Source organism: Fopius arisanus, unplaced genomic scaffold (genome assembly GCF_000806365.1).
Source record: "Fopius arisanus strain USDA-PBARC FA_bdor unplaced genomic scaffold, ASM80636v1 scaffold00104, whole genome shotgun sequence".
Lineage (NCBI taxonomy): Eukaryota > Metazoa > Arthropoda > Insecta > Hymenoptera > Braconidae > Fopius > Fopius arisanus.
The window spans coordinates 27,586-51,665 of record NW_011887843.1 but is presented as its reverse complement, the minus strand read 5'-3'; the positions used below and the strand labels follow the sequence as shown (position 1 = coordinate 51,665).

The 24,080-nt window shown below is 37.9% G+C and overlaps 1 protein-coding gene across 1 annotated transcript; it reads right to left on the bottom strand.

Annotated features, from left to right (window-relative positions):
* Nucleotides 1-2,006: 2,006 nt before the first annotated feature.
* Invadolysin (leishmanolysin-like peptidase, invadolysin) lies at nt 2,007-24,036 on the bottom strand. Its single transcript, XM_011312552.1, has 13 exons — nt 23,940-24,036; nt 13,381-13,411; nt 11,720-11,802; nt 8,514-8,625; nt 8,166-8,347; nt 6,870-7,073; nt 5,941-6,166; nt 5,679-5,872; nt 5,193-5,325; nt 4,972-5,131; nt 4,089-4,255; nt 3,738-3,857; nt 2,007-3,671 (listed from the first exon to the last, which is right to left on the bottom strand). The coding sequence occupies exons 3-13, from the start codon at nt 11,755-11,757 to the stop codon at nt 3,513-3,515; spliced, it is 1,695 nt and encodes a 564-aa protein (XP_011310854.1). The 5' UTR covers nt 11,758-11,802; nt 13,381-13,411; nt 23,940-24,036; the 3' UTR covers nt 2,007-3,512.
* Between the last annotated feature and the right edge of the window lie 44 nt (nt 24,037-24,080).

The following is a 24,080-nucleotide window of genomic DNA, read 5'->3' as shown; positions in this document are numbered from 1 at the left end:
GGGGAAGTGTCAATTACGTATCAATTGATTCAATTATTTTTCTTTCGAATCGCAGAATATAATAAATTCCTCTTTTCGTCCTATTGCGACGAAACGTCCGCGGGTTTATACTGTAGAAGTATAATGAGATACGTTCCAATCGTTCCGAATATCTTAAAATAAATAATTGCAGTTAATTTCCCGATCAATTAATTGATCACTCGATTTTCTCACGGAGTAGAGGAGAGTGCAATCAAGCGGGAAAAATCCATGAGCGCTGAAGACCACTTTCCTGTGTAAAACTTCCACCGCAAAATCGCTTAGCTGAAATTAATAATTGATTATCGATTATCAATTTCGTGATTATTTCATTTACCTCGTGTGTAAGATCGCGACTCAAGCCGGAAGTACTTCGAATATCGTAAATAATATCAGCCGTTCTCTCCATCTGTAAAATAATTATTTTCCGCTGGAAATTTCGAAGGAATTATTTTAAAATTTCATTGACAATCACCTCCCCCTCGAATATTCTGACATTCTCGCACATCAAAACAAGGGGATAGAGGATCATAAGTATCCAGAGGACTCCATTGAATGATGCCAAATTAAAAAAAATACTCCCCTCGATAATAAAATTAGTTATAAAAAAATAAATTGTGTCGACGAATCCGCAGGAGGCGTAAAAAATAATTAACAAAATAGGAAACGCGTGGAAATCAGCGATTCTCTGGGATAATCTGCCGATGACAGCTCGGCCATTTCTGATAGCTGTCAAATTTTGAGTTGTCAGTCGTTGATCTCCGGGGTATAATGGAAGCGTTGGAGGCGGAATCGGCGACTTGTCGATTTTTTGGAGCGCGTCGTTCACCGATTTTAACATTGCCTTCAGAATTTTTATTATTAAACTGTACTGCAGGCAGAAACAGGAACAAATTATTGCCGATAGATTGCAAAACGTGTAATAAATCGATTCAAAAACTAGCGTAGAAACTACCAAAATTCCAACGCAAATCAATCCGTAGAGAAAAACCGTTACGAAGTAGTCGAAATTTTTTAGATTTATCTTCGGTTTTTCGGGATTTGGGCGGCGAAATTTCCGGTTAAATTCACTTAATTGATTGCCAATGTTCACGATATTATGTTGATTGATGCAAAAGGTAAGAATTGTTATTATTGCCAAGATATTTCCTAATACGTTTAGAGTTGTATCGATTGTTTTCACCACTGGGCCGTAGTTCGGGTGATTGAAGTGATCCATTTCCGGGACTAATTTCGTCAATGTCAACGTTATAAAAATGATGAGGATCAGATTGTAGACACATCCTGTCCGAGAGTACGAGAAAGTGATGATCAGGTCCTCCGGGGATGAGGATTCCACGAGAATTGAATACGGCGCGAGACCGATTAATTTAAAAATTCGCTGCGTTACTCGCAGTGCGAGGTAATTTAATCGAAAGCTTGACATAATCACGCGATCAAATTAGAAACTTTTAATTGCACGAACTTTCAATTTAAATTGTTGTTTCTATAAATTTTTCATTTACTCGCATTTTCAGAAAATTTATTTCAAAACTTGAGCCCATGGCGCACTGACACCTGAAATTATATCGCGTAATTATTTTTACATTCAATTTATCGTGGATTTAATCGGATTTTTAGTGTAATTTGTCATGAAATTCAGAGAATATTTGCAACTGCGTGTAATGCGTTTGCACGTTGACTGAATTGGCTTTGATGGGGTGAAGGTGTGGGAGAATTAAATGGGCTATTTAATTAATGAGATTTCATTGATTTTCATTCAAGGATGTTCACGCTAATGGCATGCGTTTCCATCGAGGAAAAAAAGGGCGCAGGCATTTTTCATTTTCATATTCAATTCCCTTTACTCTTTTCAATTACGAGGATAATTGTTTATTCTAATTGAATGAATAACCAATTATATTTCCATTGCAGCTTTATTAAATTAAAAATATCTCTACCGGAAAAAATGGATTCTATACAAATAAACGATTTTCTGGTGTGAATTGTTCTCTTACTCGTATTTTATTTATTTAAACTGTTTACATTTGTTCGTTTGGTAAAAAACGTCTTAACATTCGACGTGTATGCGCGGAATTTATACATCTCATCCTGTTTATTAAAGTTTAAAAAATTCTATGAAGATGGCACAACACGCTTCCTTGAATTTTAATGGAATGTAGATTTTGCGCGTGCTAACGGAAAATTGTTTCGACTGTCGGTTATACTCCTGACGTTTTTCCAGAAAACCCATCACTCGAGGTGATATTTTAATCGTGAATTCTCCTCTGTACTCAACAGATGAATAACAACTCGAGTTGTTGTGAGTAATATCTTTGGATCTACGAGAGATAACAAAATACATAAGATCACGCGTCTCACTTTTTCATTTCTTATATTTCGGTTCCTTCTGCTCTCTTCTTCTCTTCCGACTACCGTCTCGTACTCATAACAAGTTTTTTGCACAATTTTGCTATCTCTCTGTGATGTAGAGATATAATTCGTCCACCGATAAAACCAATTTGCTAATTTTCATTATGTCACTTCCTTCACATTCAGTTTCACATTCGCTAAGTAGATTAATTTTTAACTTGAATTTGATTTGAGTAACAAATACTAATGTTTTTCTTTTGATTGACTATTTACAGAAAGTAATGAGTGACGGATGAAATGATAAAAAATTGTGGACAAGCTGAAACTTATTGATAATTAATAAATTCATAGTCTCCCTTTGTTTAAAAATTCTAATTCATTCTGGTCAACATTTTCAGATCAATAATAAATAATGAATACCAATTGTGTCATGTCTGGAGTTTTTCTTGATAAACTATTTACATAATTTTTGTTCATTATTATCACTAGGGTTTCAACATTATTGATTTAAGAATAGAAATCACTTGTACTCCGATGACTCGAGGACATCAGATGACGTTTCATCACTGCTCTACCTCTCATTATAATAATTTACATTGTAATTAATTCTGATATATGATTTAAATTCATCCATTTGAGTCAATTGAGAAATAATAATTCTGCAATTACACTTGCTCACGGTATCACCACGAAGAATAATCGATGATATGATATTGAATAAATGATATTGATAAAAAATAAATCACGAGGAATGTCAATTGAAATTATGAAAATTACTTATGTACAATAATCCCCTCGGAGTGAGAGGGATAGATAATTTTCTCAACCGACAAACGAATATATCATTTAAATAAAACGCTGAGTACTTCATTCCCACGAAAGTCTGTACAATTCATGAGATAATGCAATAATACAATTCGCGAGAATTTCAGAGCTGCAGAGATTTTCCAAAATTTTCCTTTCGCAAAAAAATCCTGGGAATGATCCGTTCCCCTGAAATTTCAGACGAATGGAAATACAATTGAACTAATACCCCAAGTTCGAGTGCCACCAGTGGATAAATAAAACCCAAAGTGACAGATGTCCATTCTCACATGCGTCACGACGCGTGAAAGGTATAAAAACTAAATGTCATTGCCAGATCATCTGGTGATGAGTCCAGCAGAGATGATAATAAATATTCCTATACAAGAGACTGAAAGGGAGTTACAGCCACAGCCCAAAACGTCTCTGTGATAAAATGTGGGTGGAGGATGCTCATCCCCTGGCTTACACCACTCACCCTTCGCCTGAAGCTCAGCCTGAAAACACCATTACGTAAAAATTTTAATAAATTCCCCTGAAGACCCAAATAATCGAAAGCTCACTTGACAAATGTCCCGGCACGGAGGACAGATAATAGCCCCTTTGTGGAGCCAGCCACTCTGAATAATCCTTATCACAAGCTCTTGACCAGCATGATAACACGTGTACGTATGATTTGCCACCTGTAGACATTGAATTTAAATAGTTCCATAATAATTAATTAATTCAATTGAAAATACTATTTTACCAGATTTCTGAATGAAATTACTATTTTCAAAACGTTCGACCAAAATTTTTTATCTAGCAACTCCCAGTCTATGGGTTTCGCAGTGAAACAATTCATTTTTTTTTTTTTTTGAAAATTCGTAACAGAATAATTGACCAATTTTTCATTACGTATTCATTGCACGCACCAGTATGTGCAACCTTCCCCCTTCGCATTTATATCGATAACACCCAGATCCCCAGTGCTGCCACTGTCTCGCCTGCTTGCACGTTCTCTCCTCCCACATGTCATTCGTGTGCTCGAAACATTTGGAATGTCGTCCGTAATGTTCCAGAGCAAAATTCTTCTCAGGGTCTACAAAAAAAAAAGAAGATCGAACGATTAATCATAGCTGATTGATTGATACAGAAAATACCTGGTATCAATAACGTCGTCTGTCGTGAATCTCTCGAGACTGGCGTCCATTCCATTTTCCCCTGTTCAGAAATTCTCTAACAGACTTTATTATTTCATCTCAACCCTCGTCTTGTCGCAGGGGAAAATATTAATGAATGTGCCAGCATTTCAAGGTAACAGAATATAACCTTAAATATATGGGTAATCTTCACAGAAACATTTCGCTTTTAGTCTGTGAATCCCCGAATTTTCTATTCTTTATAAACCTCAAGGAATTGCATTCCTGTTTTTAAATATTGTATTTTTTACAGCAAAGGTTTACGTTTGCTGTGAATAAAAACAATTCGATTTATCCGTTCAAACCGAGTGTTATATTTTTCAAATCCAATTATACTTCAGAGAACTTTATTTTTTTTTATTTGTATTTGTATACCCCATTCGGATTTTTACTGAGGGAAACCATGGAAAACCTCTGCCAAGATGGCGTCCATCAACCAAGCTGCATAGGAGAATATTTTTTTCGATCACCTTCCGTTCGACGATTTCCGAAAGGTTAAAAATACCAAGCCGGACTCTAGTGATTTAACCACCTCGTCGTCGGCAATTTAAATATTGTATTCAAACACCGGGTGTTTAGTAATTACAAACTAGAGATAACGTGGCGACAAACGTACGTGGATTATTTTCATCGTAGAGGCAGTGAGATCCCCTGACGACAATTTCGTCTGCCTTCCACGCGAATTCTTGAATAAAGGGACAGTAATCCGCCAAATTAACAGAGCCACCGTATGATTCCTCCGTGCCTGGTGTTACATGAGGTATTTGGTCGAAATTCTGAAATGCAAATGTTTGGTTAATCAAGCGTTATTATTCCAACCTGGGGAATGCCAATTACCTGGTATTTTTTTGGAAGAGGTTGAGAATGATTGACTAAATTGCAGAGTGCTACGGAGCTTCTATCGTCTGTGCACACTGTGTGCAGAGGATCGTGTTTCACTTTGTTGCAGAAGGGATAGATCGATTTGCCCCTGTAACCGTATATCGTTATGGTAATCCAAACATTACAGCTATCCACAATTGTACTCACTTCATACTTTTTTCTCCTCTGATAGCGATGACAAACAAAACATATTCACAAATAATCCATATTGCAATAAAAATACAATTCGCATATCCGCGAAAGCAATACGAATCAAAAAGAACTACGAATGACTGGTTTTTTTTTTGCAAGTTTTCGATGAATATTTCTGAATTCAAACGAGAAAAATCCCGAGATATTCAACAAGAATTCGAGTGACTAGTTTTTACCTCTTCCCGGTTGACTAAAATGAATGATTAATGCAGCTCATCGCGTTTATAATTTATTGTGATGTGGACTTACGAGTGCCTGGCGGTTCTCAACGACATCCACTCCTTGCAGGATTTCATGGCGAATTCACAGCCCAATTTTCGTCCCCAGCTGAGCTCCTGGGCCATTGAATAATTAGCGCTGTACCATCCAGTGTCCTCCATTAGTGCCAAAGTTATTCGTGAATAAACTGGATTTTGGGTATGAGTACCCGTCATAGCTTCGTTCTGTAATAATAAACTGGTAATAATGGTCCTTATGCTGGTGTTATTGGTCCATCGATGGTAAAACCCACCTCGAATACCCTCTTCTCCCAGTGGGTAAGGGCCGTACCATCCTCACCCTGATCCTCTAGCTCAGCTCCTTCTAGATGAGGACACTCGAAGTGTGCACGAGCTTCCTCTTTAACTCGTGGTGTTACCATCATTTGCATTGATCTTTCAACGGTACCTCCGCGCACCTGCCACTGAGGTCTTACTACTGTTTTTATTGTACTCTCGCTCCATTGATGCGTTTGAAGTCTGCAAATTCATTGGAACACTCGGTTTTCCTCTTCAAACTTTGGTAATTGCAATTGCTAATTTCTCATCCTGCTTTTAGTCTTGGGGATTTTAGAATTAACTCTCGTCGGCGTATCACTGGTTATCAGCCCGTGGTATAGCTTATCTATTTTTTATCGCAATTATTTTTACAGCAATCGGTATGATATACTATTGTACAGTGACTTGAGAAATAAAATTCTAGCGTTGGGAATCATTTATCAATTGGGAACAATACGAGCGGCAGATCATTTTTTTTGATAGGTGAATGGATTATCTCAATAAAATAATGAATAATTCATTTGAAATAATAAATAAATTAATACGATTCACGGTGAAAATTTGAGAGTTGAGACCGCAGACCTAATGCTCTCGAAATTTCTCGACTGAAATTCATCCCAATGATCCGAGCTCCCACGAAATCCCGGACGAATGGGAATGCGATTGAAATAATATCTAACGTTCCAGTGGAGAAACAAAATCCAATGGTGCAGGCATCCACTCGTGTCAAATAACATCGCACGAAAGAAGTTATCAAATTAAAATGCAATTGATCATCTACCTTGAAAATGTAATAAATTTAAATTGAGGTGCAATTCATTAAAATCGTAGGGATGATCCGGGAAATGAGAGCTTACATCGTATTGGGCATTCGTTTTGGTTGAATAATTTTCAGAACTCTTACTTCTCATTGAGCGGTGGCTTTCCAGTTTCGCTGCGCCTAGGTGTACGAGGCTCTCCATTCTCATCCCGGTAAAATGCATAGAGGCTCACTGAAAATCCCAGTGCATGGAGTATTTCGTGTTTCACTGTACTCAGCAATGTATCCAACTCCTGCGGCTTCGTACTGATACTACCAGGACATAGGTTTGCGTGACCCGCGATTGGTCTGTAAATCCAAGATTTGTTATCAACTTTATCGATTTGTTTTTTCTCGGGTTATTGTTCCAATTATGTTATTCCGGTTGTACACGAGATTATGAAGAGATTGAGTGAATTTTCGAGAAATTAATTGAAAGCAATACGAATCAAAAAGAACTACAAATGATATTTTTTTTTTGTGACATAAAAAAATCGCTGTGATCTTGTGAAGAGGAAAGAACATTGGATGGGATTCGGGGGGAAACAATTTTCCTGGTGAGATTTTTTTTTTAATTAAGAGCTAGGGATTTCGGAAGTAGGTATTGATGAGCATGAAGAAATAATAAATAAAGTTGGATCGAGAGAAATTGTTAGAGGGAATATTTTCAATTAGCAGGAAGAAGGCCGTAGCCATGACCGTTTGCCGAGAGAAAACCGATAATAAGTTTTAATGAACGAGGATACTCCGTGGAATGATTCATTTCGTGATATTAATCAGGTTTTTCGCAATTATTTTTGATGATGAATATTATTGTGATGTTGTAAAAATCTTTTTACGGGTTAATTATCTCAGCCGGGGAGAATTAAATTGCACAAGAAGATTTGAATTATGTTAATAGGGCATTTGAATTCTTATGCAGAGCTCGTTAAGGCCACGCAATGGTAGAAAATGGCACATTGCAGTTTTCCATGCATTCACTTGATTGATAGAGGAGAGAGATTGAGAGAAAGAAGAACGGCGCTTTACCATGCTATTGAAATGGAATCTAATTGTCATATTTATGCATTGGTACTCTTTCCATGCCGAGACGAAACCTGTAAAAATTACTGATTTCCTCCTCAAAGCAATACGAATCAAAAAGAACTACGAATGATTTTTTTATTACCAAAAAAAAAATAAATAATCAATGTAATGTCACAGAAAAGAGAAAAAGGGGGGATGATAAATTACGAAGACACAACTTTGAAATTTTCAAAAGGAATACGAATCAAAAAGAACTACGAGTCATGATGAATAATTTCTGAGAAGTGGAACCGCTGTATTTAAAGGATAAAAAAAAAATCTTCACATACAATATGTAATTGTTGGAGCGAAGTAATTTAGTTTTCAGTGTTTTACCTATCGAGTGCGGCTTCCTGCTGGCAATGGGCAGCATAAGCCACGGTTAGCCCGTTGTGACATCTTTCTGACTGCAAAGCCGATACGTAAAACACAAAATCTGCACCATCTATACCCGCACCAGCTACACTACCCTTTTGGACACCGCACTTGTGACCAGTTGCATTGCACGTGCGGCAAACCTGTCGATAGAAATGAAATAATGCGTTGAATTCAATTAATTTCCCCCCGTTCGAAACGAATATCCATCACGAGTAACAGTAGAAAATAAAATAAAATTCTATCGAGTTGATAAAAATTGTACGTCTGGCACTTTTTTTTTATGACTGAATTACCATTTCAACTTACGTCAAGGTGTGACTCAGGTACTATAACTTCACCGCACATAGTAGTAGGTCGACACGTGTCAATACAGAATGTATGATGCTCCTTGACAAATACTTGACTGCTCTCACATTTCCTGGAAAATACGAATTTTTTTTTATGAAACCTCGATAGTGTTGTGAATAGAAAATGAGACAGAAGAGCTTTTACATGATTAACGAGCAAAAATGGAGGCAATAAATGGTTGATGGTAAATTTCCCATCAATTAATGACAAATTTCAGTTCTGAAAGCTAATGGAGAATTTTTTTTCCTAGAAACTCGTGATACTTCCATTTTCCATCAAACATTTGACTGAATCTGACACCTGAATCTATCAAATTCAGATGAATGGCTATTTAATTGCTGCATTACGAATTTTTGGATGTCAGTTTCGTGATTTGACTTTCGACTAGGTTTCGGTGTACTATCTCAGGATATTATTCCATAGAGGCTTGTAAATTTGTAAATGGTGGTCCTTTCAGAGCTTCTGGTGGCCTTTCGTGAGCGGACGGCTAATACACTGAGAACGGATCATGGGAGAGACATGCTTTCTGCATTAACCTGTCTTGTCAAGGCAAATGCTGAATTCTCGGGTCTCCTCTAATCATCCAACACAACGTCAGTAATTTTCGTCATTCAGCGATGCTAAGAGAGGATTTAGTGAGTCTTACACGATCAATTACTATGTCTGTCAGAAAACACTTGGTGTTTCACACGTTCCCTCACTCCCAGTTCTAATTACTATCCCATAATTACCATAACAAAAATCAAATCATTTTTATTTGTTTAGTGATAAAATTATTGAATCATCGAATGACGGAGAGGTGATGAGAACTCGTGAAGCCCCTAATAAATTCGGATGGTGCAATCGGCATTTTTTTTTTTTAATCCCAGGAACTCGGTGTCTCGTAAATCATATTCAGACTGCGTCCCGACGCGTCTCGACGGTGCGAGAAGAAATAGTTCTCGTTCTCACAAAGTTTTGTCTCGTCTCACGTCGTTTCCCTCGTCGTGTGCCACTAATTCAAAGTTCCCAAGTTATGTTAAGGGCAGAAATTCGCTTGTCACGTACACACCGTAACATTTCCCTCGGAATTTCGTAAATGATTGAAGTTCTGGGAATATTATCCAAATTTACAACTTGCCGAGTATATGACGAGTTAACGAGCTAGCTGATGGTACTATCGTATGCATGATTGGATGATCATTATTCTGTCATCGGTGGAGGAAATATTGGGCATTATATTCAATTACAATGGAGAAATACTGGGCTCACCTATAAAAATGGTAATATTCGCTGATTGGAGAAGGGATGGGTCAAGTGCTAAAACCAGTAGCTAAATAGTTCTCATTTCTGGTCTCAATGGAATTGAACTTCTGCGCGAATGAATTCGTACTTATTTCGTTCGTTAGAATATCAGAGAAATCGATTCTCATTGGACTGAGAAATTTAAAAGCAATCAACCCACCATTGACTCACAAATTACAGCGCTGAGTATCACTTCAACAGTTTTTCATGTCAATCGTGTACTTGAATGAATGGCAATTGCATAACTCTCGAGGGCATCACTGCTACAAACACTCGATGATTGATAAAAAATATTGACTCCAACACTCGGTATTTACCAATGGTAACTGAAATATTCCATAAATTATCCAGTATGTACTCGGTGGTACATGAATCGAAATTTCGATTGCTAATCATGAACATTAATGAAATATTCAGTGACAATTTTGCTTTTGGCCGGCGAACGTTTGCGCACATTAAACGTAAATATTTGTTTAATCATTCCATTAATTTCTCCATCAATTTTTTCACCGATACAATTTTTAACGGAAATATCCACGATAAATTACCGATCTCTCACGATTTAAAGTTATATAACAGTAAAATATCTGTCATTAATGAATAAAAATGACTGAACAACTTTGACTCGAACAATTTTTATACGCGGGGTACATCTGCCGGATCCATTAATTGGTATTGATAACGAGATAGTTGTTTCCACATGTCAGAATAATTTGCATGAATTTCTATTGACACTGGCAGAGGGGTTGGAGGTGCATTTGTGAATTGGCCGGGTATCGATTCAGTAAAATCTATTTTCGAGTGGCTCTCGAGGAGGGAGGGGCGATATATCTGGTGATATAGTCGTATTATAGACTGGTGGTGTTGTGGCTAGCATCGAGTCCCTCGTTATTTCCGTATCAGACCAGCCAGGCGTGTTACCTAGTGCTCGTTACCCCCTTTTCCCATATTCCATATTCCATACTCCATATTGTCACTTATACTTCGCGAAACCAATGACTCTTTCCATTTTTTCCATCCGAAATTCATCTACTCCGAGTGCGTGCAATTTTCCGAGGGATTTTTACTCTCAAATATTTTTTTTTTGGTTTGAAAATCCGCGCGGAATAGTTCAAACAATCCACGAATTTAAAAAATCGTGGGGTACGCCGAACATTAGAATATAATTGAATTCTAAAGTCCAGGGATTTCCATCATCATTATAATTAATGCCCACCGAAACAATGGGCCCGTGAACAATCGAAACTGGATAGATCATTAACTAGTGAAAATATGTGAAATTCTGGGGAATGAATGAAAATTTGGGGAATTAAAAAATTCGTTTCCATCGAGAACCCAAAATAAAAGAGACGGCCGTAAAGTCTGTCGGAATCACTCTCGCATCCAGAAATCCTGCGGCGCGAAAAGGGAGAAACAAAAATTCCCAACGATCCGTAATACTCGGGTAAAAAAAAGTATTCCATTACAAAAAACCATTTCGCTTTTCTCCGCGGAGTGGTGAAAAAAAAAAAGAATGGAAAAGGGTCTGCGGAGAGCTGTAAAGTCTCCAACAGTTCAGAAAGACACATCAAAAAAAAAAATAATATCACGGTGGCAGTTGAAATTTGTTTCATTGAAAAATATCCCAACGGCGGGTACGTGATCGCGGTGTAGATGATGTAATGTCTAATGGTACCGTAAAAATGTCCCTCTCCCGTGCACACCGTCATATACCGGTAATACAAATGCTGGGGATATGCGTCACGAGAAATTTGTCGGTGTTCTATTTTTTTTTTGATCCATCCGGAATTCGTTTTTTTTTGCCCCTCCCGGCGCTATTTTTGCCGAAAATAATGGGGAAAAATTATGAATGGAATTTTATTTCACTAAAGATGTCTTACCTATTCAGCCTTATAGTATTTTTTGTCTCGCGGACCATCAGCGCTCGCTCCCAGAAGTGAACTGCCTCGGGGAGAATTGTATTCTGAAATTAATGGAGACAATTACATGGGGATTGGTCTGGAGAAATTTCGATGAGGGGAAATTATTGCGGGGTAAATTATCTGGTTATGGATTTTTCTCAGATTTTTTTTTTCTTTGAAATTGAAGAGCAAAATTGAAAAATTGATTTTTTTTTTCGAGCACATAGTGAAATTGGAATAGGAGAAGAGAAAATAAAAAATAATAAATAAGGGGAAATTGTTGCTTAAATATTGAATTTGGTTGTGGTCACAAAAATTATGGTAATTAAAAATATATTATTGTAAAATTTCATAATCTATGAATATCTATTTAAATGCCGGACTGATTTCCTATGAATTATAAAAAAGAATGATATCTAAAACTGAATTAATTAAAGCAATAAAAATGACGGGAGGATAGGAAATATTTCAGCTGTTTCATATCCATTTTTATCTTCATTTTTTATATTCACATTCGCATTTATCGCAAAACGTATCAAACGGGTGACGCACTTTAATTGACAAATGGGAAAAACTGTGAAAGGCACTAGGATGTCGGTTAAAAAAAAAATAAAAATCCCTCAATTTGATTTTGCTAGGTGATAAACAAATTACGCCGGTATTACAGTACGAAAATATTCACCCCCGGGCAAATTCTGCACAATGCACCCGAAAATTTCAACTTGTACACAGCCGTATCAGATTATCATACGGTGCAGCTATTATGGGGAGTTAATGATAACACTGCACTCACAGAATCCTCCCGATTGAAACACGACCGGTAATTTCCGGTTATTTAGAGTGAATATCGCTGCTATACTAAGGCCAGCATAAGTTTTTACTTCTCTGGGAACCCCCACTCCACGCAGTTATCACTTGTAACCATGTCCCCCACTCCTAAAATCAATGTTAAAACTTATGCTGACTTCAGTATAGCAGTACAGCATTGAACCTGTACCGTACAAATGCCGTGAGCGAATTTGGGAAAGTAACTGGACTGCTGATGAATATTCTGATAAATATTATTATGTTGAAACTTTTTTAAAATCTATCTGACAATTTTCAGCTCGAGGATGAATCGACGCCATTTGAACAATTGAACTGAATTTTGTGAGCGCCAAATATCAACGGTAAAAAGATAAATGACAACTTTATCGTCAGCATTGAAATTTTTATTCTCGTATTTTCGTTAGGAATTATTGATGGTATATATTGTTTAATAAGTAAAGGAAATGTTATTCATGAATTTTGAGATTGAGTGGTGCGCCATCTGGGGATGGCGTCACTGTAGTAAAATTTCATTTAGAAAAATTAGATTTTGGAAAATAATTGGGAAACCGCAGAGAGAAATTGAATGATTTTTTCTTATCAAAGCTCAAGGACTGGATGAAAAATTCAACGAATCGTTGATTTTCGCTCTCCTGATTTGAAGGGATTGAGAAATGAAATTCTATATCGAATGATAAATTACCGACAACGAATTATCGCGCCCCCACTGTTTCTCGTCCAACATTTCCCTTTCAAGTTGATACGTAAAACTGCGGTTTATGGGGTGCTGGGGTGAAATAAAATATGCAGTGATGATGACGAGAATTACTTACGTTGATGAGCTCGAACTTCTCGGCGTCCAATCTGAAACAAATAATGATTACACTCACGAGTTGTTCCATATTGAAACGTAAATTTGCCGGAGGATAATTAAAACGGGGGGATTAATATTAATGATGAGCCATCAATGATTATTCCGAGAGATGCGGATTCATTAATTTAATGAGTCTGACTCGAACTGATGGTCAATATCAAAATTGGAAATGAATCCCTGAGGATCTGATGGAATTTTCCCTTCAAATAAATCTTGAATACGATTGATTAATGTTCATTGACTCAAAATATTTCATTTCATCGACAATCCTTGATGGCTCAACAATTGTTATGGGATTAGAGGAGCTCCTATGATCCCTCAAATCTGAAGGCGGACGCGCCTCAATAATGGATTCTCTGCCATCAATTGAAATCTAATGGGAATCATAAAACTCGTCACTTCCGGGCAATTTATTCTTCAATGGTTCCGAGTAGTTCATGCCTCGACATTTCATCAGATATTTAAGATACTATTGAACCGGAATATTGCAATGGTAATTCCATCGGCTGCTACTCCCACAGGAATAACTTCAAGGGGAATATCATCCAGGCGAATATCTCATTAAATATTTCTTGCACAACGGAAGAAAAATCCCCACCACTTTCCTGAATGACCGATTTCCGGGGCTGAATTTTTCAAATCCTTGGAGAAACAAGAAATGCGTATTGCATTCTCAATTTATTGGTGGATCATTTAATGATTCGCGATACATTCTCGTTAATTTCCTTCATTACGGCGACAGGGACTGTCAGGATAATTGACAACACACCCCATGAAATATCCGTAAGTTTTCAACTCTTTAATATCACGTACGACAGGTTTCCAATACATTTAACTCCGGATATAGAGGCTCAAATTATCTATTGATCCCCGCGAGTATCGCCGACGATAAAATTTGAATTCAAACGTTTGTAACTTTTGAATAATTCAATGGATGAAACACTGCGTGTGCCGTTTCAAAGGTTATTTTCCCCCCTCGAAATGGTATATAATGTTTCCAGTAACACGACTCCACGATGGAATCCACTGAATAAAAAACAGAACTAATGATTTCGATGTTAAAACTGCAGTTTTCTCCACCCGTCCAATACCCGTCTCATATCGAATCCTCAATTGTCGCGATCAGAACGATACGATTGCGATGGATTTGGTCTCATCTGAAAGTTTCAGAGCAGACCTTCAAACTGGCTCAGACCCCTAAAGATTTCACTCTGTCAATTTCTAGTTACTGAGGACCCAGTGCAGAGGCGCGACCGCCGCGGAGCGCATCAGTCACTCGTCGTCGGAAAAATTCACAGGAATTGTGTCTCATTAATTTTTATATTACAGTACGACGAAAATTCATTTACTCTAGGTGGAATATAATTTTGTCCACCTCATTTTTCCTGAGCTAAAGATATTCCAATGCAGCCACAATCAGGCCACGATATCTCATGTGTCGCTAAGCGTCCGCTGGTGGTGGGCCGCGACGGCATTTTACCCTCGGATTTGAACTCTCTAGAAAATTATAGGGGTTGAGTTTGTGGCAGTACAGGCCAAGCTAATCCCACCGTATAATTAACCACCGGCAACCGTACGAGACTCCAGCACGCCGGACGCCATAACTCATGGCTAAGCTTCCTCGAATGTGTGTATACCCCAACAATACATTGTGATGATTCTACAATTGTTGTGGACATATGCCACAAAATCTCGAGATAAAATGAATGATGAAACAGAATTCTTATCACTCCACCCTCATACCCCTCAACACCAAGCTCAAGCCACTTGGCTTTTGTCCTGACATCAGAGAAGTGGCTTTTTGTTCAGACACGTGACAATTGCTTTATATTTCTTCACCCCAGCTTTAACACTTATCCTGGAATACTTATTTCCCCAGCTGCACTTGAGACTGGTCTTCTTGAGCACGCACCGAAACTTTCGCCGCATCACAAATATGTCAACAATCTTTTCGCGATTTATGAAGTGCTGTTTAAAACTCCAAGAGCTTTTGCTGAGTTAACGATGGACATCACAACTTTGCAAATTCATAGAACGGATAGTTTATCACGCTATGCAGCATCTTGCATTGAGAGATTCTTCTCGTAACTGATTTATAATGGAGATGATGCAGATGATGATGATGATGATGATACTTTGATGCTATTCTGGTATCAATTCCCAATTTCAAAGTGCAGAGCAATTAACAGTCGTGAGTAATCCCTTTGACTTGGCAATATTTAAACACCATATCGCATGTTTGAACAAGGAAATTGGGAGCATGATAATTATTGTTTGCCACATCCCTTTTCTAGCTCGTTTGTTCCTCTACATCCCAAGTTGCCATTAATGCGGGTTGTAGCAGGTGTAGCACTTGTGTATTGCCTCAAAGGAAATTAGAGGGAGGGAGTCAAGAGGTTATTGCCGACAAATAATACGAATGGTCTTGGCTTTCATGTCGTGGGGTACACCAACATTTCTGTTTTATAGGCTTGCTTAAATGGCTAGTCATGCTCTATCTTGATATCTCGACTCCCACGTTGACCAATATGTATTGATGCATTTTATCCACCACCAGGATTACACATGCACCACGCCCTCAACATAAATGTAAAATGCTGCATACCCCAGTCATGCTATTCCCATATAAATTTTTATATCGTATCAGGTGCCCCAGGGAGAACATCCGAATTCAATGACTTTAATCTTCTGCTTCGCTGATGAAATTATGTGGTATCACCGATCATCAATTTCACCACTTTCCCTTTCTCTCAAAATCATTCGATCATTTAGTCATTTAGTCATATTTATTTCATTGATTTGATGGATAGGTTGAGTTTATTCTGTGAAAGATAGACTCTTTGAAATTATTTTTCCGGGGCGTCTCTGCTGTTTCAAAGACGAGATCGCCTTCGCATTCATTCGAAATCTTTGAGATTTAGCCACGACGTCGGATCGGTGTCGTCTTACGGGTTTTACCTTTACCATTCGAGATATTTCGAGATCGATTTTCCCTCTTTTTTTTAAAGATAAGGCTAGATGATTCAAGTGCATTTCGTTCATTTGATTCACTAATAAGTCCCGGGGCTTGAAAGGCTTTCCTGAAGTCATGGATTCAGAGGTCGGATGTAACGATGAGATCGGAGTTGAATCGAACCTGGGATTAAGAGATGAGTGACTTCGGGTGTCCCCAAAAGAATGCCAATGAGCTGGAGGGCTCTGCTAGGATTAGCTGCATTCGAGGAACTTTGAAAGCCGTTTAGTCTCGAATACACGTACCATACGGCCGGTTTTATCAGTGGCCAATCCGATTTCAAGCTTTCTCTGTTTTCAAAGATGTCGTTTTTTTCCTTTTTCAAGATTGCGATTCCCGAGTCTTCACAGCACTCGTTCAATTTTAATTGTTCGTTAATTTCTTGACTTGTCCCCCTGTCCTGGCCGTTTCGATCGGTTCTTCTATTTTCTTTCGGTTTATAATCATTATTTATTTTCTATACCGGAGTATCAACCGAGCGTCCACTAAAAAATTCTATGCATTCTGGAGCATTCCGGCGTTAGTGTTTGAGAATTCACACAGCATTACCCGGTGGCTCAAGTATTTATATACGATGGAAATGGAATTTTTCTGTTTGGGAATGGAGACAACCTCCGTGTGTGGTTGTATGAAAATTTATCGGAGGAGTCAATCGCGATTATTTCAATTTGTTGATATTTTTCGCTGAAAATTTCGATCAACTCTGAATTTTCATGATTCTCATAATTTAAATTTAATATTCAATTATCTCAAATAATCTGAGTAATTCAATTAATCAAATTGATTCAATCAACTAAATAATAACTCTGAGAGTATAGAGATGATAAAAAAATATTAATAATCGAATTGAATATTTTATAATTGATTGAATTTTTAAAATGGTGAATATATAACCAAGTGAATTAATTATGAGTGAGAAAGTCGGTAATTTTTAGGGTTTCCACTGTAGGAGGAAGCCCCAGTGACTTTTGTCGCTCCCCGAGGTCCCCAGGAGATGATAGAGTGGAAGGGGAATGCGGATGGAATTGAAACCCAACGAGATGCACAGCTCTCTGGGCTCTCCCTGGCCATTTTAAAATATGCGAGCGATCCATCACGGGATTCCACAGTACCCATTTTATCCCAGTTCCCTTCCCATCTACCATTGCCCTCCTTTCTCATGTTGCCGCGTGCTCTCCGGCTCTTACCCCAACTTCCTACACCCCCCAAAAGCAACTTCGTCTGTTGGCCAGCAACCCCTAGCTACCAGGATGCAAATGATGCACTCTCCAGAATTAAAGCGTCTGGAAGCATCCACCTGAGCAACGAGAGTTGTACATGTTGCGGTTGTACATTTCTTGTATGTCTTTTCAATTAATTAACATTTCAAATGTTGAACCAATTGCGCTTCATTACATTCTCGGGGTGATGGGTATTTACTGGAGGTGCTTGGAATTTATTCTGGGGAATTTAGGGAAATAAATGGGGTTTGAGTCAAGTTCGACTTGATGTGAATCGGGATTAATTCTGTTTGACTCGTTTTGAGTCAATGGATGACTTGATTTCATTGTCGACGAGATTCAAGTCGTCAGCGAAGACTTGATTCAAGCTGCACTGAACTTGATTCAAGTCTCCAATTCTGTTAACCCTTTAAACTTTAAAAAAAAAATGTCGTTTAAACTTGACTCGAGTCAAGTAAACTTGATTGACTCAATAAAAAATTCATCCTAAAAATCAAATACTGAATAAAATACTTTTTCACTTGATTCAAGTCGAAACTCATTTGAGGGTGAATTTCTACTTGACTCGAGTAATATTTTCCATTTTTTGAAGATGACTCGTTATGTCGAAGTGCGACAACCCTTGAATCGAGTACAAAAAGCGACACCAGTGGTAGATTAGTGCGATCCGATAGTTTCCGAGGTAACCCGAATAGTTTAATTACTTGTTCATTCCCACGGGATGTTTCGTACCCCGCACAGACTCCAAACACTCTATCCCCTACACCTCAACTTGATGTATAGACAGGGACATTGCAGTGTTGGACTATAGGGTTACGGGGGACTTCAGACTCGACCTAACAACCCAGAGGAAATGTTCCAGGACCACCGTAATCCGGCATCACACCGATGACAAAAGCAAATTTGCATCTATTTCACCCAGCGGGGATCTCTTGCCATTGGACTACCAACCATTTTGCGGTAGTAATTACTCTTCATAATTGGGGAAGGGTACCAGAATGAGATTATAAGGGAAGGGAACTGTCGTCACTCGTGTTTACGGGTCAACGTACGGTTATGTACTTCATGGTTGAGAAAAAAAAAAAAAAAATTAACAAACGAGATGTTTTTCCCCCGTTCCAACATTTTTTTCATCAACTTTAAATCGAGTTTATCCCCATTTTGTTAATTAAAAATTCATCTGCATATTGAATGTTTGATAAAGCCACGATTTTTCTGGTCTACTTGACTCCCGGTAATTAATGAAAATTATTGGAAGGCGAAAAAGTTCAGGGAGATGTGCCCCGAATTCTGGAAATATTAAAAATTAATTGTTGTTCTAATTTTTCTTGATTAAGTGATAATTCGAATAATTCAATAATTTGAATTGATCGTACGAATGAGTGAAATGACGATTTGCTGTTGAATTGGAATCTGGCTTGGATTTTTATCTGGAATTGTATCGCTCCCACAACTCTGATGTTAAATGTTTGAGCTGCGGTCAATACCGCATGAATGTCCATAAATTTCCACGGGCAAAATGTCTATCGCTGAGAGGCAGTGAAAGACGAGTAAATTGAATGGTTTGCCGATCTGGAATAAACTTTAGTTTATTCCCATCGCTGGTGGAAGTATTATCTCCGGTAAGTTGAAACGTATCGAGTGAAGCGACTCGATATATTGTCAGCCGTAACAAGCAAACGGAAAGTGCGGGTAGCAGATGGTTAAACGTCGATTGAAAAGGGAGAGAATGATACTACACTAGAGGTACGATAGTGACTTAAAGCAACAATCGAGTTGATTGTATACCCTCGTTGAATCTAAACAGCTGACGGTTTTTTTTTTTTGGTTCTTTGTGGGTGGTAACGATAATATTTTGCGGGGAGTTGAAATAACCGCGGGAATTCAGAAGCTCAAGGATTTCTTGGAATAATATTTCTGCAGAGAATCATTGTGGAGTCGAGGGGGGAGGGGAATGGCGAATGGAGCGACTTGAATTGAGTCATCACTTGATTCAAGTTTGACTTGACTCTCTTGATTTTAGTACGAATGCGGTTTTACGAAGTTTTCATTCGAGTTCCATTTTATCGTGGGGATGGATTTTCTACTTGACTCGAGTCAAGTTGAGTTACTTGAATCAAGTCGAAATGTTGAATCAAGTGGAGACTCACTTGAATCAAGTAAAAATTCCTGATGATAATAAAATGAGAAGTGAGTGAGTCTTTTACTCGATCAAGTCAATTTCTTAATTGAATCAAGTTCATTTTTTGGTGAAATTTTTATTTGAATCAAGTAAAAAAATCATTGCAGCCCGAATTTTGATTTGAGTCAAGTCAGTTTCCACTTGATTATTTTTTTCAAACAACCAAATGTTTTTTCATCCCTTTTTTCAAACACCCCGCGACTTTTACCATCAGTTTGTCCAATGGAAACATTAGCGAGTGCTCTCCAACAAATTTGATGACATTCCATTACACTTCGATCACTCCAGTACATAAAATCACTCAGCGCGAAAAACAAATTTACGACGAGATGTACATTGGAATAAAAAAGATTGATGCCACCTATTCCGTCAATTTTTTTTTCCGTCACCTGCTCCTAGCGCATTTACTCTCGGTACTTCAGAAATTATGACTAGCTACTGCGCCACCTCGCGGTGGCGTCCCCATACCAAAATTAAAAAACCTTCTTATAACCAACGAATATCGGAGCAATATAATATTTCATGGAATTTTATATTATAATTCCAGATTTTCGAATACAAAAAAAAATTGCATAGAATGATAATAATAAATAATAGAATGACGAAATCATCTCTAGAATAATTTGTTTTTTTTTTATTTCCTCCCCTTCGATATTGTCCAATTTCGGAGAATTCAGGGTAGATTTTTTATCCCCATTTTAATGGAACCTTTTGAATTCTATTGTTTCCGGTTGGGCCATTGTCCGCTAACGAATTACCTGATATCTCCCAGTTCATCAGTATTTTTATATACTTTTGTCTATCTCCGGGTAATATGTCAAAACGAATGAATGCAGCGGCCGAAAAAAAATCGAAACTGGACAAATGTAACGAGAATGGCAATACAAGCAGCCCCAACATTTTCACACAAAAGATTCTCGAAACAAAGTTTTCCATTGTATTCCAACTGACAATAACCTTTTGTTTCTGTTTTCGGCGGGGGGAATGCTTTGAAGTTGTTCTGATACAAATTGGTTTTAATCGTCTTTGAGCATTGCCACGCAGCAAACACAGGCCAAAGGACAAAATAAAAAAAAAAATGGCGACCACTGCATTCGTTACCTCAAAATCAAACCCGACCATTCAATGCAAACGAACCCCCGATTGAAAATAATCGATTGCACGTCTGAACATCACAAAGGAACAACAAATTTTACAACCGCAAATAATAACAATATTTATATAAATAATTTTCAATCCCCCAGCTAATCGATAGAATCATCCCCCATCGACTTGATTTCGCAAAAAAAAAAACAAACTTCACCCCAAGGAAAAAAAATGTTTAATTACTCTCCGTCACGCTCGCAAAACTAATAACAGAAATTGTCCCAAGCATCTGCGGAGATTCGCTACTTCCTTCCATTACGGAAGTCCGATGATTAAAGGGAAAATGAGTTTCTGAAAAGTTGGATGCTATTTTATATCTATTACCTGGAGGAACAACAGGAGTCAAGGCCCCTCGTTTCCTCTGATTCTCCTGGTGCATGTACGTGCCCAAGACCCACCCTCGATTTTTAGAAAAAAAAAATAAATAAATAAAAAGTCCTCTCTATCCAGTACTACTTCACTTATTCCCCTATCCCTTGTACAGTTTGGCCCACCGGGACTTACCGCTAGACAGAAAAGTTTTATCTCCAGAGTCGTAAAAAAAACGTACCGAAGAAGTACGATTGGATCGTTTTACAGCGGCCATTCTTTCATTCCGATCTTGTGACTCCAGTCAAAGGTATAAATTGGAAACTGAATGTTCTTTCGAAGATCAGATTGCCGGATAAGATTTTATACGCGTGACCCTTGTTATTTGCATAAAAATCGAAAACTTTGGAAATTTTCCATACCACCCCCTCCGCCCCCTCCGCCCCCTCCACCACCCCTCCCCACGACGACCGTAAAAATCTAGATTTCATCCAATATTCTTAAATTTTGCGGAGAGTATTATATTTAATATTGATGATAAATCGGTAGTGCAAGGAGTGGTGGTCTCAATTAACTGTGAAATCTTAATTATGAAATTGATTGAGTGAAGGCTCCTCGATTTATTTTTCGTTCCGCCATTTAGCGCTGATGAATTTTGATCTAATTAATCTCATCAAACATTCAAATGGTCTCACTGTTCCCGAGGAAAATCGATTAGATTCGTCTCGCTGGGGATTTAATCAACTCCGGGACACACGCGTCACCCCCAGTCATTTCTCAAAGTCCAAACTTCTGTAAACATGACGAACTCGGGAAGTTTATGAGTTCTAAACACTGTTTTCTCGGTCTTTACCCTCACGTCGGGATGACACTCCTTGCTTGCATACAATTTTCTTGACGGTCCCTCCGATTTTTTTTTAAATTTTTCTCCTACGAGTTAATGAGAATGAAAATGCCCCAAAAATTACCCAAAAAATTCTGCGAATTGCGTTTACCAATTGATTAATTTTCCGATAATTTTCTCTTCGGAATTTACGAGAATAAAAATGTCCGAAAATTGACCTAGAAACTTCCGCAAAAATTACATTTATTAATTGATTAATTTTTCTATATTTTTTTCTTCCGAATTCACGAGAATAAAAATGTCTGAAAATTGACCCGAAAAATTCCGTAAAAATTACGTTTATTAATTGGTCAATTTTCCCACAATTTTCGTAACGAATTCACGAGAATAAAAATATCCGAAAATTGACCCAGAAACTTCCGCAAAAATTACATTTACCAATTGATTAATTTCCTTGAATTTTCCCCCCGAATTAATGAAAATGAAAATGTCCCAAAATTCGCCCAAAAAATCCCGTTAAACTAGTGTCCATCAATCGATCAATCGAATTGATTGCCGTATCTGAATTTTCCAAAGCGATTGTAATCGACACAAACGTTCAATTGCAAACTAATTGACGACTATTGTTTCCTTGATATAAAGCACACGAATGGGTACTAGAGTTTCGCGTGTTTTTTCGACAAATTTCCAACAAGAATTGATCAATTATCACGAGGAGAAAGCAATCAATTGGACATGGGAACGGGAAAGGGAGGAACATGCCGTAAGCATTTATGGTTTTCCCGTTCACCCAAGCGTAATCATCCGAATCTGTTGCTATAGCCATAATTCGCTTCATTGAATCCCATCCTCCCCCGCCCCTCCCCTCGTGGGGTGACTAAAATTTCGACAAAATAAACTTCTGTCGAGTGGAAAATATATCTGATGATTTTCGCGGCGAAAATTAATTCAAAATCAAATATAAAACTAACAGCGAATTTTTGATAAAAAAAATTACGCTTATTGACTAATAAAAATAAATATCTATAAAAAAAAAATTGGCAAGTGGTATATCCATTTTTGGGACTTGGGACTTCAAGTTGATGCCCCAATTTCGTCATAACCCGGTCTGAATTTCTAGTAAGAGTGACTATTTTCATTCGGCATTTCTCGCTCCAACAATCATCGGCCATTGCATAATTACGCATTATATAATTACAGAGTTAAATACAAATTATCCAATTGCTTCCCGTCGATGGAATTGGGCTGGTATTTCCAGTACTGTGAATTTCTAGTTCACATTTGGAAGTTTCGTGGGCTATTTACGCTTGTGGAATAGCAGTTTCACCAAATGACTTTTAAGGAGTCGAGTAATTCCGCATTCCCAAGTGTCTTTATTCCCTCCCGAGGGACCTAATGAATGATTCACTACTTGAGAGAGTCATGAGCCGTAATACCAGGGACTTGAGGATCACTCCTTTCATCTAGTGGAGACAAGAGTTGCCCTTTGAGTCGTGAATGCCATTCTTCGCTCGAATTAGGAAATTGAAACGCATCTCTTAGACAATACCGGATGTTTCGGGTGATGAAGCGAAAGCCGAAATTCTCTCATTTCCGTGTGTTTACAAACTCGATTACATGGGCAAAATACAGATATATATTTCAAACCGCAGGGACATGTTTTCGTGAATGAAATATACGACTGAATGGCATCATCAATGCACCCGATGTTTTAGGAAGGGGATTATGAGTGCTTCTGGCCTCGATTCACAGTGGAAATGGATGGAGAATTTAAATTCAGGGGTGAATATTGATGTGATAGTACCTGTAGACACTGTCGTCGTATGATAAGAGGATTCTCAGTGGCTGACTGATGCTCCGTTTTTTCACCTCGTGAGGGGAATCCACGTGAACTCCATGCACCACCTGAAAACATATCAATTTTAGTTTTTTGAATTGATAGCTT

What these genes read in the sequence shown, in the direction of transcription:
- Invadolysin (XM_011312552.1), bottom strand. Translation starts at nt 11,757, where the DNA reads ATGGTCCGCGAGACAAAAAATACTATAAGGCTGAATAG. An exon ending in AAGCCACCGCTCAATGAGAA is followed by an intron (nt 6,167 to 6,869) that starts GTAAGAGTTCTG and finishes ATGAATTTGCAG; the next exon opens with ACTTCAAACGCATCAATGGA. An exon ending in TTGAGAACCGCCAGGCACTC is followed by an intron (nt 5,326 to 5,678) that starts GTAAGTCCACAT and finishes ATACGGTTACAG; the next exon opens with GGGCAAATCGATCTATCCCT.